The 18,855-nt window shown below is 28.7% G+C and overlaps 1 protein-coding gene across 12 annotated transcripts in view; it reads left to right on the forward strand.

Annotated features, from left to right (window-relative positions):
* Positions 1-18,855, forward strand: part of LOC100574987 (rho GTPase-activating protein 21) — a 74,255-nt gene that overhangs the window by 25,670 nt on the left and 29,730 nt on the right. For all 12 annotated transcript variants that reach the window (XM_029487389.1, XM_016808286.2, XM_016808279.2 and 9 more), the window contains exon 3: positions 17,077-17,196. In XM_029487389.1, the coding sequence (XP_029343249.1) occupies positions 17,077-17,196 (120 nt within the window). The remainder of the gene's footprint in view (positions 1-17,076; positions 17,197-18,855) is intronic.

Below are 18,855 nucleotides of genomic sequence, written 5' to 3' on the forward strand. Positions count from 1 at the left end.
GGGGGTGAGGTTGAACACTCAAAACCCCCCTAGGCACGCCCCTGTATATAGTATATTTCATGCTATATATTTTATTTAGAATATGTCAAATGGGGCTAATAGATTTGATTTTCACCTAAATGTTTTGAGAAAACAAAAACTCATTATTGCAAATTTGAAATGAGTTGTTGAAGATTTATACGCCAATACCGTGATAAACATAATGATTATATATATACTAATATAGAATATTAATTAAAATACATTAATTCAATAAAATATGGACGATTTCACCTCCAAATATATAGTGTTGATAATTTATACTTGACTTGAATATTAATTAATTAACGTATTCTTTAATATATATGTCACTTAGTTTGATGAAGTTGTTATTTTTGAAGTTATACCCAGTACAGGAAGTTACAAAGAAGTGTTTAATAAACATTACATAGCATTTAAAGCCGATTTAAAGTATTTATTATTGAAGTAAAATGTTGTTGTATTTTATGAATTCAACATTTCAACCTAAATATACAATTCGCATATTTTTGTATAAAATGTAATCTAATTACTAGGTATATATTTAATTATTTTGTATTATATTTTACTACCGCTTGTGAATATTGTCATGCAGATCAAATGATTTTGAAACATGTATTTCAAAAACAATAATGAAATCGTAATGAACTTCCTTTTTTTGCTTAAGGATTACACCGGATTAAATTATTCTATTATAATTGTATGTTAATTATATTTTAGAAATATTGATCAATAATTAAATTTTTACGATTAAAAAGATTGATTTTAACCTAGTGAATAAAAATACAAGTTCATGGTCATCAACCCATAGAAGAAGAATTCAAGTTATCAGTAATTAGATCCATGTTGAAACCTGATATATCATATAATATTGGCATCCAAAAATATCGATTGCTTAATAGATTGGTGAGATCATATATATACGTGAGATACATATTATAAGCCGTCTAACTTGACGACAATTTTACTATAAATTATACTATATTTTTTTTATACCAAAGATATTTTTATCGTTGGTACTAGATACCTGATACCATTATATAGTATAGTAAATGTAATAAAAAAATATTTAGAAAATAGTAGGTAATGCGCGTACTGTAGGCACTTTTTACATTGAGCCAACTTTCATGGAGTTAAAGTCTATATAGTCCCTGCGCCAATTCCTTTTTAGGTGTCTGATACTCTGAGAGGATTAGTTCATAATTTGGTTAAGATTGTAATTTATTAATCATAAAATATATATACCTATTTAATTATTTTTTGTATTTTACACATTGACAAATTAAATTAGTGTAAAAAATAATTAATTCTAAAACCGTGTTTGGAATTTTGGATGTCTAGCGAATCAGTCATCACTGATGTAAGTCGATACCAGCTGACCAGGCATTATTGAATTTTATTATTTATATATTTTAGTTACAATCCTTATAAACATTAATTACCGCTTATTATTGAGTTTTTTGCCTAAATTAACTATAAACGATAAGAATATTACGTTTGTGTAGGGGTTGCCTGGTTTGTATCTTATATTTAGACATATATAGGCAGTGTTCGGACTTATCTGGATGAAAATCTAGATAATTATTTGTTCATCTTTTATTTTATCTAGATAAATAGTTACAAGGTATCTAAACGTTCATCTTAGATACTTTTTTTACTAATCTAAATAAATTCATCTAGATACATTTTTATTGATAAAAATCGCGAAATTGTTCTAAAATTTTTAAATATTTATACAGATTCTCAAACAAAGTTTACGGTTTATAAATAATGTAATTATTTTTATTTATATTATTATTATTATTATTATTATTATGTTCCTAGTGCCCAACTAAAATATACCAAAATTTATAAATATTTAAAAAATAATTGTATCTTTTTTTTATCTAGATAAAAAAGTATTTATCTTTATCTTTATCTAGATAAATATGAGTTAAGTTATCTTTTATCTCTATCTAGATACATTTGAGTTGTATTATCTTTATCTTTATCTAGATAAAAAAATACTTATTTAATCCGAACACTGTATATAGGTATGTATCTAGTATCTACCTATTCAAACTGAAACAAATATTATTAATGTTTAGGATATTTGATGTTTTTTTTAAAGTTTTGTGTTGATGGGTCGTTAAGTTCTATCAAGCCTTCTATTGGGTTACATGGTTTTGTAGCACAGTCACGTAATAATCGACATCAGTAATGACTTTTATTCGTAATAACTAATAAGCGATGAGCGTTTTGGTCAAAGGTGACATGTAATACTCGTTGGATGTCGCATATTTGTGTGAAATCGAGTTAATTAAAATTCTATGTTTTAGTTGTTCAGAAAAGACCCGTGGAACTGTTTACAGGTAAATGTTTCGAATACTGGAGTATTAAAAAAAATATTAATTGATTTAAAATTGTTTTATGATAAAAATCTGAGAACGTAATGAAAACGTGCTTGACTGCGTGGACGAGTAGTAGAATATATAAAGCTCTATGAAATAAGAATATTAAGCATAAAATAACTTTTTAACAAAATTAGCTAGTATGGATTTGGATCACGTATACAAAACAAAACGTACGTTTTGTTCCATTGAACTCACGAAAATTATTTTAGCATTTAACGCCGTGTGAAATTTGAGATCCTTATTAGTGTTTTGTTTGTTTTCTGTTAAAAGAATATAAATTATTATTAGTTTATTCATTATTGTTTGTTTTGAAAATCACAATTATTTTATTTACAATATTCGTTGAGTCTTTGAACAATGGTTTATCTGTTTAACTACCTAATTTAATTTCGAAGCAAATGCCATGTCTATGTTCATAAACATTAAGAATGTAATATATAAATATAACAATGCATGCAATTTGCGTAATTATGAATATGAATAATTTAATTATTGTATGTACAGTATCTTTCTCAATAACATAATTTTAAAATAATTATCATTATTTTTGGTTCATTTTACTGTAATATAAGACGTATCCAAAATTATTTAAATTAGAATGAATATTTTCGTGGGCCGTGTTTGAAACTGATTTGTATCTGCCTCAAGCATTACGTATGGAAATGTGCATTAGATTTGAATTTGCTTAAACTACATATTATACACTTTCATAAATTCATCAAAATAATTTTTAGCGCGCTTATTCTGTTTGAAAATAAAGAACTAGCATGCATCTTTTTACTACTTGTCATGAGGACTCTTGTAATTTGTTCGATAGTTTACGTTAGTATATTTAACATTAAATAAATACATTTAATTTATACTGTAAGTAGTTAATAGATATGCTTACATTGTTTCTTTCTAATCAAAGTCCAACATAACAAAATTTGATAAAATCAAAATGTGTGGTCTAGTTCGATATTAGAGCTTAAAAAAATAGTAATACATTTTAAAAACATTTTGTGCTTATTTTTTATTGATACTATTATATTTAAATAAGTTATGATCATTTTAAAATGTACAATATCAAAAAGGCCATAACATATTTAAAAATAATAATATCAATAAAACCCTACGTGGAGCTCTAGATAATAATCTTATCTTTCAATTTCATAATAGATCAATTCACTCTAATATCATAAATTCATAATTAACAGCGCACTATTGAAACTGGTGAATGAATCATACGATATCTTCGATACGATCATTTTCGATATCATACGCGTGTAACACGGAGACAATACGTGGCGGGTACGACGTCCACTTAAACACGGACGATTATTTTGGGTATTACATATATTATACGTATTTTGTTAAATATTATGTAGGTAGATAGGTACTTACAAATTTTACATGTAATGACTAATGGGCAACCGAAAAGCATTCTTAATTAAATTAAGATTTAATTTTATAGGATATTTATTGCCATATTATAATATGCAGATTATAGAAGATGATTTTATTTAATAATATGAGACCTTAAATTTAATTTAATTTGTCTTTATTGATATTCTATTAATAATAGTCGTACTATATGGTATGAAATTATCATATTTGTGTTGTATGTACATAGTAGGTACATCAAAACCTTTAAATAGTCCGCCCGGTTTTTTATATTATGTTTCTTTAGTCAGGTCAGCGTTCTTGCAACTCGAAAATTTCGCGAACATAGCTGATTTTTATTTTCTATTCATCCTAGTTTAGTTTTAAATAAAGTCACTGTTTAAAACGTGAACAACTCTATATTACACATTATTGTACACTAATATAATCTCTGGTGTATTTTTAACTATATTCCAGGTATTATAATAATGTTATAGCTTTGTAATAGGTTCTTATACACTTATATTTTTTTTAAATAATATACTTATATTACCTATCTTGGAATTGTTGAGAAAAATAAATGACGTATATTTAAAAAAGTGTCAACCATGGAATATTAAGAAAATTTCGTTTGAAAAATACATATAATATTTATGTACTTATAGTATATTTTAGGTACCATATAATATGTTTACCATAGAATTATTAAAGCTCATATAATAATATTATATTATACGATGGGTATAATGTTTTATCATCCCACGTCTTGTACATGTCATCATTATGCACATTTAACACGGACGATGTGTTATATTAAACGACAAAACATGAAGTCAGATATTTGCACATAAATCACACGGTTACAGGCCGCGGTGACTGTTTTCGGACACAACTTAATGAGTTATTAAACATAGTCAGTAGCATGGTCGGTGTAGTCAGCATTGAGGGTGTGAGAAGAGAAGCGCAAATTAGAAAATAATTGATCTTCTCTAATGATATTGTCACCAGTCTGAGGCCTACGCACAATATCATTATTTTACATTTTTACGGCAATGTTCTAATAAATGTATACGAGTTGCCACGGCCGTACAAACGGATATAAAAGTTTTTTTTCACATTGTCGCTATCTGTATTCAACTGATTTTGAGCAGTCATTTTTGGAAAAGATAAATTGATGAACTTGGTTATCACGGTTTTACGTGGAATCATTAACGAACAATATTGAAATTGAATACATTTTTTTTCACGATGCACCTCTTTTAACGTTAATTTTGTTGAAATACTCAGTATTATTTAAATACGTTTTGGTTAAAAGCATAATAAATACAAAAATGCAAGTTAAATGAACAAGATAAAACATTAATTTCAACTGTGCATAATAGTACGTTTACAAACACAATTAAAAATGTTTATTTTTGTGTACATAGCTGATTATTATTTTCCGCAAAGTTTAAAATTTTTATAATTAAAGATATTTTCTCCAGTATACCTAACTAACGTGTATTTTAAAACGATTTAATATTTAAACGTTTTTGATTCCGATAGTGAAGCGATGAATATATAGGTTTTGTTACTACTTAGTTTTATTAAATCAATAAATTGAATATACTTACTTCCATCAGTTCCATCTTCGACTTTGAGAGTGGAAGAACTGGAATATTTACGCAAAACTGCAGTTTTCGCAAACCATGGTTTGCGAAAAAATTGATTTTGTTTGTTTATACTTTTTTGTAATAAAAAAAAAATTATAACCGTTGACTTGAATCAGTCAACGTATTATATTTATATTATTATTTTCTAGATAATTTATGATACAATTTTCAAAATATTTTTGCTCTTTTTATATTATTTATAGACATTTTTGTTTATAAGTTAATTCTTCAAAAAATGTATCAAAACCATAAACATTTAAAAATATATTCTAATTCCTACCTAGCTATACCTATGGCTTGAAATGTTAAATACAAAAATTATTAAAAATTATTCTTACTGAAATAAAATAATTTTTTAGGCGTTCAAGTTCAAACATTTACAAAATTTGAAGTTCAAACATTAAATAACAATTTTTGTAATTTTGTTGTGACTAAAAAAAATATTAGATAATTGAGAAACATTAAACTATTACTAAAATTATTGTTTTCTATATATAATAATAATTATATATACTATTAAAATTTCGAAATAATAATATTTTAAACTTTATTATTATGAATTGCTAATTTTTAAATTTTTAGTTTTTATGTTGATAACGTTTTATTTCCGTTAAATAACTTGAAAAATATGTAATACAACAAGGTTCCTCTAAGACCCGAGTGTTTCATTGATAATTTAAAAATTATTTTGTTGCTAAAAATTCATAAAACTCGACTATACATCATACTTTCCTGGTTTTTTATTGTATGTGGTTGTATAGTATGTAGCATATTTTATTAGTATAGTACCTACTTTAATAGTATAGTACCTACTTTAATATTTGACATTTTGACGGCTTTAACTACTTTATGGCATTTACTGTTTATATGTTAATATACTTACTGGCGTCTGACATAGTGGTATGCATATCGTATTGTATTTCTAATGTTTTTAATTTATATTAATAAATCTTCAATGATTATAAAAAAGCTAACGGACAGTCACTGTGTATACCATCTTATTTGATTCTAGCAATTCTGTATAAATTACGAGTACCTAAACCGGGGTCTACCTATGTACAATATAATGTACTACGCGTATTGTAAACCGTGTGGAGGGCGGCCGGATATTAGCGTGTGTGCAGTGTTCACCACAGTTAGGATTCACCTTGATGTACATACACACATACAAGCGTGCGTGAAAAACCAAACGAAAACCATTCGTGCGTACCACAATATAATATAAAATGTATAAAAAATAAAGCTTCCTGCCGTTATTTTCGTCTTGACACAGTTTCGATTCGACCGCGACTTTTGTATGCGATGTAACACCGCCAAACACCGTGACAGCAGAGTTTTCTCGTTCGAAACACAAAAAAACATTACCATAAAATTCGTATATATGTATGTATGTGCGCGTAGCGTGTATTGTAGTCGTGTTAGGTTAATTGGAAATTATTTACAAGCTCGAAACTACGTGGCCCGCTCATTTTCGCGCGAAAATCAATCGGAGCGCAGAAATGGCGGTGCCGGAACATTGCAATTTTATTCACAGCGGAAATACATTATTTTACTCGCGCCACGCGGTCCCGTTCGTCTGGCGGCGGTGACACGGACCGCGATTTCAACGCCCGCTCAGATAGATACTTGCGGCGTAATGCCGTTGCAGCTTATATTTATACACCTGTATCCTATACGACACAATAATGTAACACTTTTCTTATATAGCTAGAATTAAGTAGTCTTGTCATGATTATTTTTCACCTATTTTTTTTATTGGTTGCATTTTCATTTTACGCTGCTCGCTATTTGTATCTATATAGGTACACCTACCCGTAGAATATTAGCTATTTATATTAATTATTTTTGATAAATGTGCTGTTTTTGTTTAAAAATACGTTCCATCGACATCACACAATGATGAGATGACGTGTCGGTAGTCTGTACCCTATTCCGACTAAATAATTATAATTTTATAAATTGTAATGCGATATTGTTCGATACGATTTTGCTGCCTTCCGTTATACGCACACAACGATTATAGGCCGAAAATCTGTGTCCTCCTTTTCGATGTCTGTCAAAAACCGCCCATCGTTCTCCAGCAGAAAAAAAACTTGGAGTAATTTTTCCGTCTCCCTCTCCCTCTCTCTCTCTCACTCTCTCTCTCTCTCTCTCTCTCTCTTTCTCTTTCTATCTTCGTTTTTCGGTCTTGGAATTGTTTTTATTTTTTTTACACTTAAAAATCTTACGTCAACTGTCACCTGCCGTTATTAAAGTACTCCAGAAAACGTATTGTGTCAATTATGTACCCGTGTATGCGCCTAGGTCCTATAAAATATCATTCAAATGTAGCCATCATCTACCTGCACCAGCTGGCGCCCTCATTTAAATAATTACAACTTGTTTAAATTATTACATTATAACACATTGAGAGTACCTATCGGCTATCTATAATATATTATAATTATAATATAAATAGACCAAATGCATCGTAATTTGCGCGTGTGGCCGCCGCCGCGTCATTGTCCCAAAAATAATATAATATGGTAATGTCATGGCTGACCTTCGAGTCATATACTTGTCAATCATCGTAGCGTGTATAGTATTGATTCAATTCTAGTTTTATGTTGTGCGTAGTGTATGTACAAGACAAATAAATGAATACGTAGTTTTTTTGTCGATCACGAATTCGTTGAGCGCACCTACCTGGTATATACTATAGTCTTTATATAGAGTAGCAACAATATAATATATTAGTATATGAGTTCCGCGAATTGTGTCGTATAAAGAATATATAATATATCGCATATCAATCACGTATAATTTTCGTCGCCGACCATATGATTCATAATTAATCATAATTTTTTCGTTAAGCATACCAACCATTACATTTACCTAGGTCGTTATATTATATTATTTCTCAAATTAAGTACAGAGTTTAAATCTAATAATGAGTAAAATGAATAGATCTTTGTTCTTAATATGTGAGTAATAGGTATCCCACAACAAAACAGACGAATTGCTTATAAATAACAATTTTGCTTCCAAAAATGTTATGATATTCGATTTTTGTTAAAATATTACACCATTAGAACATCGGTTATGTAATAACTCAAAAATTATTTAATTTGAGTAAAACTATATGATTTTTATGGTTAAAGTCACGTTTTTCATTTGTGTAGTATTTACTTTTTTTACGATATTAATATGGAGTGTAGTATCTGAATAATTATAAGATTCGATATAAAATATGACGTATATAGTTTATATTAGTACCTATACTGCAGACAAGTGTTATTCACTATTAGATACAGTGTATACATATTATAATTAAATATACCTACAGAAGCAAAGTAGACATAGAGAATAGTATACAGGGGCGTCATTTCAGTTTTTTTTCTGGGTGTGCAAACTTTTAGGCAGGCCAATTTTGACATTTCACCAGGCCATTAAAAAAAATATATATTTATATATATATATAAATGTAGGAAACCTATGCAAACCTATGTAAATATTCTTCCCTTCCCTTTTATAATTCTAATTGAAACTCATAACGACTAATGCAACTTTTAAATAGCTAGCAATTCAAAGAATTAAAAGCTTATAAGCAGTTAAAGCAACCAGCTAATGTCATTACTGTACATATACAAAAACTTAAAATATATATATTTTATATTACCTATATATGAAAACATGTATAAGTTAATTATGACGGCGCATTGGAGTATTAATGGCAGGCCAATTGTTAACATTTTTTAAGTTAGTGGTGCCATTGTACACCCTGCCCCCCCAAATGACGCCCCTGATAGTATAATATCTATATAAACATTATAATATTTATTTTGATTTTTAACGGGCCCATTCGATAAATTAGATCAATATTATAACCCGTCCAGTTCATCTTGGCACTCAGCAACCATTAAGATTTAAAAAAGACAGTATATTGAAAGTAACCTATATTGAAAACAATGTAGTTTTTAGACCAGTATTTATTTTTTAATTGTAACGGTCGCGGTTACCGATTAACAAGATGAACTGGACGGTTTATATCTAACAATCGTTTAAAACTCTTTTTATAATTCGTGTGTCTGGCCATCACAATATCAAATGCTTGATGCTAGCCCGTATAAGCTAATAATTGCAACTTCAATACTTTCTTATAGATTACTATATACTTAAATAATATTAAATATGCATTAAAATATATTGCCTTTGCCACTGATATACGAGTTGACCAACTCTCCTCAGTCTTACTGGGTCTTTACTGGAAAACATTTTTGGGACATCTCAAATATATAGTTAATATATTAACTATGGTAGTTGCATAATTCTGAATTCATGGGTTATTATAATATTGACTATGGATGAGTATGGTAAAAATCAATTGTTTGAAAAAAGTTCTACCCGCCACTCTTCAAATATAACTTATATATATGTGTGAAAAATAATTGTAACAGTATAATATATCTATTTCATAGCATAAAAATAATATAACTATACTCTTTAGGTAATGTATACAATTTAATAATACCTATATTCGTTACCGTGGTTATATTATATAGATGACAAATATTTTTGTTTAGAATAGTGATCACAATAATATATACAATTACAAAGATACTGTACTGTGGTGCACTGCAGACGACACTGGTTTTTATTTGCGTATATTACTTGTACACAAATATATGATTATAATTGGGTATCGATGGGAAAAGAGAAATTCATTAATTATTTTTTTATAAATGTATAGATATTCTATTGTTGGTCTTTTTTTTTTTTTTAACTGACACGTCGTCGTCGCTGCATGGTTGTTTGCAAAGACAACAGCGACGACAAATGTCAAATAAAAAAAAAAATATAATATATTATTTTTTCCTACATTCGAATAATGAAATAATAATATGTAACGCTGCTTGTAAAGGCCGAATCCACCACCACCGAACACCATCGACGAGTTATGGCTGGCTAAACGTTGATTTTTTTTCCGCATGTCAGTAATCATCATCCGCCTCCTGGCCAGCAGCCGATTTATTATGAACTACTCTAGAGTGGCTGCCAAAACACATTAGTGTGTGTGTGTGTGTGTGTGTGTGTGTGTGTGTGTCAAACCCATCCGCGTCAAAACCCGGCAGCGAGCATAAGTAATGTTTTCGTGTATTTGCTATATTAATGTCCGCCATCGATAATTCGTCTTACGAAATTATATATTATCGGTTTTTTTATTATACTCGTGATCAAAACAATAATCATTTTAAAAACAATTTAAAAAAGCATTATTATATATTTTTTGTGCGTTTTGTAAAACAATAATTGCCGTGCAGAAATTTTCGAGGTTATTCAATGAAAGTAATTTAAAAAAAATAAATGTATGTACCTACATAATATATTCTTTAACTAGGTCACGTTTTAAAAGCCCCTTTATACGATAAAATCTTACACCTCGGGATATCCTGCGTGTAGTTGAATATTATTATTGCGTTACGCTGCGTTTGTGTATCTATATAATAATATTGTGTCGGAGAACGCGCGTTCAAGTCACCATACCCTCTTGCACCGTCCACAATCGTGCAAATCGTGTTCATTATAATATAATATTATTATTATTATTATTATTTCTAAATACTATTTATATGTACAGTTGTTTTACGCACTAAGATATTATATTATGATGATGTGTACCAGCTTATTTGCACTATTATATTTTTTACTTATAACTGCAGACGATTCGTGTTAAGCAAATCTGTACTGCTTATAAATAGTACGTCAATCATGTTTAATAGGTATAACCACCATCCTATGTTTTATGCTTCAATTTCAAACATACTGATCCAATTTATACTATATTATAATGTGCGTATTATATATTGTTATTATTTAAAATGTATCAAACATCGTATGTGATGAATATATTTTTTAATTTTATACACGTTCATTAATAATTGAACGTACAATTTATTAGTTCTTTAATATTTATTATTGAGTCATAAACATCTATTTATCGTAAACATGTACATTAATATACATTTAATATTCTATTGAAATGTGCATCAATTATTTCTATGCGCCATTAAATTCTCGAAGAGGTGTTGTTGTTAGTAGATATTATACTATCATCAAAATATTTATTCTTCGGTAACTTATGTATACAGTAAACCTTTCTTACTTCTTTGCATTGCATGTAATTTGTAAAATATTCGTTGGATAATTATATTATATAATAATTGCATTGAAAAATAAACAAATAACACTTATTTAAGGCTTAAATAAATAACTTTTGTCTTATATCATGGTATATACAATTTACAAGTATTGAAGTATACAATATATAATATATATAATATAATGTATACAAATTACAACCCGAACGCTCGACATGGCATGAGTATAATCATATTTTAATTGCATGTATAAATTATTTTCACAATTAAATCTCACAAGTCAAAACTGAATGTAACCAACCAACTAACGACACTTCCTCCTTTTCATCAATGAATATTACTTAAACGGTTTTTTTTTTTAGTCACAGTAGACTACAGTATACTAATAATAAATATATACATGATGATTCTCGTGTGTACGTAAGTCTAAACTCAGTCGCTGCTTTGGGTCTGGGTGTGAACCGTTGAACTGTACGCTCGTGATTTAAAATACATCATCTTTGTTCACTTTCATCTGCCTTATTCGTCTTCCGCCTCGACACTCCTATATATATATAGGATCCGTCTCATTGTATGTACTGCATATACGCGTTAAGCACCATGTCCTATTAATTAATCCAATTACATCGATGTCAACAACTATTTGTCTTCATTGTTTTGTGGATAGTATATATAATATATAATATTATATTACACTTGCCAGTGACGTGACGTTAAAACCAAAATATATTCCATACTGTGCAAATCCTCCCTATATAAGTACTTATTTTTGTGGACCGCAGATGGAGGTTGAACCGTTTGCACATTGCTTGGCCTCCCTACATAAGTATCTAGAGTAAACAATCTGGAATACTAATGTCGTACAGTTTTTTTTCTGTAATCCCTTATAATATTTTCTTATTATTTTAAAAATTATAGATGGTAAATGTTCACAATATGTTCATATGTATTAAAAAAAATAATAATAACAAGCAACCTAAAAAAAAATCCAAAACTGTCACATTAACTGTTATTATTTTCTCGGAGTGTAATATGGCATTATTCTTATAAATGTTTATAGTTTATACCTACCTAAATATTATCATCATCGCCACGTTGCATGTTGCACGTATAATGTATTTCAATATAGTTCGATCAGTTAAGTTTATTATTCGGTGTTGTAGTTATTGGTGTTATTTTATTATTATTGCCTATTGGTGTGTTCCTATTTTTCTTATATTATACATACGCTCAAAACAAATTGCATTAAAATCTGGCGGTTATTTATATAATTTATATAATTTTTTTATTGGCTTTAATTTCACGTGTTGAGTAAAATAACCAAGCAAATTTGGTTGTAGGTTGCAGCCGAACATAATGATAACGTGTCGGCCGTTATGGTCGCGGTTTCGCGTACTCCATAATTATGTTATTATTATTTATTATGAGTTATAATATTATACTCGTATACCATTATATTATTATCATTATGTAGCATATTATTTTTATATGCATCTCTCCATTGGGGTAAACGTGATGCGGACATGTGGTCGATTGTCGTTGGCGTTGGCCGCTGAGTGGTGGTGACGGAAGGGGGATTTGGCGACAATTGACGAACGAAATGCACAATATTATATTATTACAGTGAAAATAATAATGGAAATTCCGTGCGATTATTTGGCTGGTCATCAGATGAGGAAGTAACGGTAGGCGGATTGGTGCCGGTCGGCATTAAGCTGCATAATATAGTTCTAATATTATTATACACGCGTGCGTTTGAGTGCATAAAGTACGTGTGCAAATCAACTATCCTCCACCATCGCCGCCGTGTGATAATAATAAAATTGTGAAAACAAGTAACAACCGCGTGACAAAATAATATTATGCACCTCCAACGTGTGCATGCGCCACTACAACAGTAATAATATATGTCTACAAAATATTTCACCAAGCACACAACCCCCGTTTTTCCTTTAATAATTTATTCAAAATATTCTGACTTATTTTAAGTATACATGAGGATAATATTTTCAATTATTTTGATTTTTTGATATCATTTATTAAGTGTCCAGTGGCGATACAAACTTCTTTTTTTAATGTGAACCAATCTGTTTTACTGTAAACAGATGATGATGTATCTTAATAAATAAAAAACGAACGAGTATACGAACCTATATCTATAATTTTTAAATCATAGCCACCATATCTTTTAAAATTTTTTCATGGTTATCCTTAATATCTACACAATGTTAAATAACTCAAAAACTACCCATTCAAAGTTCGATTTGGATGTATCATATTTTTCAAAAAATTTACCTAATTAACAATTTGTTGGTTAAGTGATTTTTATTTTAAAAAAAAAGTTGGTATAGACACAGCCACAGGACACAGGACACTCCTTAAATGGTACAAAAAATGAAGTATTTTCTTTAAACTATGGTCTTAAAGTAGTAGGTACATTTAAGTTAAAATTCGAAAAATTATAATTTCATTAAATTAATTATTAATGGTAATATGAGAGTCAGCATGCTTGATGAATCGCTCTGTATGATATATTATATTAAGTTATACATCATATTATATATTATAGTGTACAAAACGGCACGCTGCCGGCGAGTGCTAGGGCACGCAAGAGTTGCTTTAGCCAGAGTTATATTTATGACAACTACTGCGTGCGTGTGTCAGACGTCAGTGTGTGATGCGTTTGTGCGCACGCGTGTGCTCAGAACTCATGATAATAATAATCATCATCGAGTTTTTTCATTTTATTACTTTTGCTAGGGTTAAGATGCGAGTGAATGAGTGGCGAGTATGAAGAGACGGTCAACGGGATGGTTGTAAATAATAAATAGTAGTAATAATATTTTTATTTTATAATTTAATAAAATTGTGAGTACTTGCGAATCGTTGTCGCCTATGTACTATAATATAGATCTTCCAGCGAATATTATTTCGGTCGTAAATTTTGTTCTTTCTGAGTGAAATTCAGAGCTGAAAACCTTGAAATCGAATTCGTACAAATGTACAGTACCTATAATATGGTGAGGCAGAAGAGGCGCCAAATGATCATCATGTGCTTATATTATTGCAATAGGAATGGAAAAGAGAGGAGCTACAGATCTAAAGAGTGAGAGAATATACCTAAGTAAAGGATGGAAATACGTTACTAATGTAAGTTCCCATCCTAGACGTAAAAGGTAAAAATCATCCATGCGGCGGGTATGCATACGTAAGTTCCTACACGCATAAAATCTATAACGAATATTATGTACAAATTTATTTATTTATCCATTGTATTTACTTTAGTCGTCAACCGTTCGTGTATATTTGCTCTGTGTGACCAACATTCGAATCGTAATACATAAAATCGAGATCGATGATGATTTTTATCGTCGACACAGTCAGTATTGGCAATGATTAATAGTGTTATTAATTGGTGTGACGCCGCTGTGCTTATCCTCATGGAAATGATTCTATTCCTAGGGACATCGAGGAGGGGGAACTTGGACATAAACCCATAACAGACAGTTATTGATAATACCCTTATTTATATATGATGCCGTGCCAGGAACTACTTGAATGTTTATTGTTTAGAATTTTACAACAATTCTGTATAAATTCTGACAACAAATATTTTTTGTTTGCACAATTATTTTATTGAATTATGCATATAATATACCTACTATTATAGTACAAGTACCGGTTAAACTTATATTGTTATTATTAGTATTTTACGATATTAATCGAATTTAACCACCTTACTACTTTTATTTAAAAGTACCTCTTTTACTTGAATCTTGAACAAAGTTATAGTTGCCCAATATTAAATTTAATGATTTAATTAAAATACCATATTATATAGTTTTTAAATAAATCCAAAAATGTTGAATTTAGACCGGAATAAGATAATTTTATTCTGGGGAATCAACTGCTGCGTGAATATAGTCACAAAGATCCGTTAAAAAAATATATCTCGTTTGGACCTAAAAGATAATAACAAACACCTGATGGTGAAAATGTCTGCACATGCCATGATATAGCGTTTTAAATACCTGGTTTACCATACACATTAACTTCGTATATAACAATTTTATAAATTAATAATTATGCAACGGTTTAACGGTTATATTATTATTCATGGTAAGAAACTAAAAAATTGTTTTCATCCTCTAAGATTAAAATATATAAAATAATAACGCCAACACGCAAGTGGTTTCAATATGTGTGGTGACATAAAAAAGAGTTTACTATTATTCGTTTAACAGAGTTTTTTTTCTATCAGATATGTTCGAATATTATTAACGTCACTATCACATTGATATTTGAAAAATTAATTTTGAAAAAAATATAATACATGAAAAATCTTGTGTTTTCAACGTTCACTTCGCATTAGTGTGTTTGAAAAACAAATGTTGTTCACTGCTGAGACATGGTACCTTACATGGCGAATATTGAGATCTATATAGGTAGTGGTTTCACTGTTTCAGTATTATTCGATTGGGTATATTATATTCTGTGCGAGAATCTGGTTTCGACTCATATTCATATTCGTCCATAAAAGGACAGAATTCTGTCGCACACCTCCGCTGTAATAAAATAAACGTTGTATTTGTGATACTTACATCGATCGCTATCGATCAGTATAATGCGAACTAATGATATATTTAACATTTATACGAAATTGTAATTATATAAAATATACGGTCTGGACGATCTAGAACAAAATAATAAGTGTATTGAATTTATTCATCTTGTCAATAAGTTGTATAACCGTGTTTGGCGAGATTGTTAATCAAATTTAGTTTTGAAATACATAAAACTATACGTATAGTATACTTATACAGTTTAAGAACCTACTGTATCTGTTGTACATACTAATTGCATATTCAGTTTTATAAAAAAAACCTAATAAAACTGTAATACGACTCGTACCTATATATTATGATTTTTAGAGTTTTGAAAAATTCATCATAATAATATTATAAAAAAATATTGATTTCTGTGTCTATAAACGTAAAAAAAATCCATCATTACAGTTGTAAAGACTAAGTAATAATTTCTTTTTAGTATTTTCTACTACTTCTTGAATTAATATTATTTATTTGTTAAACGATCACGAATGACCCCGTTCATATATACAACTCGCAGACATCAAGATAAAGCAACTACGACGTATTATGGTTAATATTTTATATAGGTACGTAATATGTATTATTGTACCCAAACACTATGACATTTCAAGGACCCGCGGAATATATTGAATAATATGTATACTCTTCTAGAAGACATTTTTTAGTTATATTAGTTATATTTTTAGTTAGCAGTATTTATTATTAATAATATAATATATAAGTAACGTCTTTACCCGATATTTACAAAATATTTGTATTGTATAGCAGTATTTATTATTAATAATATAATATATAAGTAACGTCTTTACCCGATATTTACAAAATATTTGTATTGTATGGATAACATTCTGTATTTAGCTTGAGACGATTAAGATTTTGAATTGTTTTAATTTTATTTTTACAGGGCCAAAACCGTGGAGAACATAGAGCTGGCGGTCCCAGGTCACTATTTATACGCCGGTCAGAAAATGGATTCGGTTTCACGTTGCGCCACTTCATCGTTTATCCACCCGAATCGTATCTGGTAAGCGCAATACATAATATTATTATATACTATACATATATAATATATATATTATATAAGTACCTCAATACTCTAGAGAATCACCAATTCAATTAAATTAATCCTATACGTTATATAACGTTAGTATAGAAAACTTACCTACCATGATATAATATGTATCTTATTTGAACGTTTTTTTAAAATTATTTTTCTTTATAATATATAAATTGCCTTCATTGGCCTTTTTATAGTATAAATTCTAAGTAATTACACATTTAACCTTGACCAGATACTCACGTCCAGTATAGTAACATAAACGCGATAATTGTATGTACAGTTAAAAAAAATTTAGCTAGGTACTGATATTTTTACTATTGTGAGCGTAATCAAGAATCAATTTACCTGCCTAATTCTTTTTCTGCTGCATTGTCCTATAATTATTGATGTCCAATATTAAATAATATGTTAAATATAGCCATGCGAGTATGCGAAATAGTTTATATAATATGAAGTGTAATAGGTTTGGATCCAACAGACGCGTTTATTTCAGTAATTTTAACTAATTACTGAATTCCGGTATTATTTCGAACATTTTGGTACTGAATAACAGACGTGTAAAATATAAAATTATGTACTACACAAACAGTAATTTTGGTATCATGAAGTCTGTCGTCTTTCTTCGTCACCTAATAAAAATTATTTAATTTAAACACGATGACAGTTACATTTGAATTATGTATACAACAAGATAGCTTATATAAAATATTATAATATTCTAGTCGTTTCTAGCTTTATAAATGCAATATGCCATACTTACTTTTCGTACTCTATTTAGAATTGAAAAATCAAATTATATGAGTATCCACTTCAATAAACATTTTTTTTTTCAATAACAACCAGGTACATAGATAAAGATAATAGATATACATAATATCTATTAGTGTTAATAATTATATTATAAATTATTGTTTTTCCATAACACTTTTGCATCAGATTTTAGATTCTGAGTGGAACGATGAATGTATTGATTTTACAATGATGTGTGTTTTTTTTTAAATTTTTTTTTTTTTAATTTTTTTGTGTTTGTGTACACGATAAGTAGTCGAAACAATGCTTCGATTTTCAACTTCAGTATCTTGTTCGATTGGAAAGTGAATATCGTTGGTGCATTGGGGAGGTCAAAATTAAGGAAAAACGGGAATTTTTACGCAAAATCTATTTTTCACAAAATTGAATTTGGTTTTTTCGTGTAACTTTAAAAAAAATGACCGTAGATACATGAAATTTTGACTGAATGTTTATATTAGCATTTTCTATACACCATAACGTTTTCAAAATATTTTGACTTATTTTGAGCTCTTTACGGACATTGTCAGTTTTCATTTTTTTTAGTTTTTTTTCTAAAAATATCAATAAAATTTTATTTGTTGATTAAAAAAGCTTGAAAATTTAATAAAAGGCTCCTAGTATATTGTTTCAAAAGCAGATAAAATATTAAGAATAATATTAAAAATCCTTAGTCACAGTTTTTTTTATAAGCATTAAAAGTTCAAAAATTGACAAAATATGGAAAAATCACGAAAATTAGCAAATTATTTTGAGTTAAGAATTCGTAAAAATGTTTCTTTTTAAATCTAAGATTTTAAAATGTAATACAAGATTCCTTATAAGATTTTCTAC

This window comes from Acyrthosiphon pisum, chromosome A1 (assembly GCF_005508785.2).
Source record: "Acyrthosiphon pisum isolate AL4f chromosome A1, pea_aphid_22Mar2018_4r6ur, whole genome shotgun sequence".
Taxonomy (NCBI): domain Eukaryota; kingdom Metazoa; phylum Arthropoda; class Insecta; order Hemiptera; family Aphididae; genus Acyrthosiphon; species Acyrthosiphon pisum.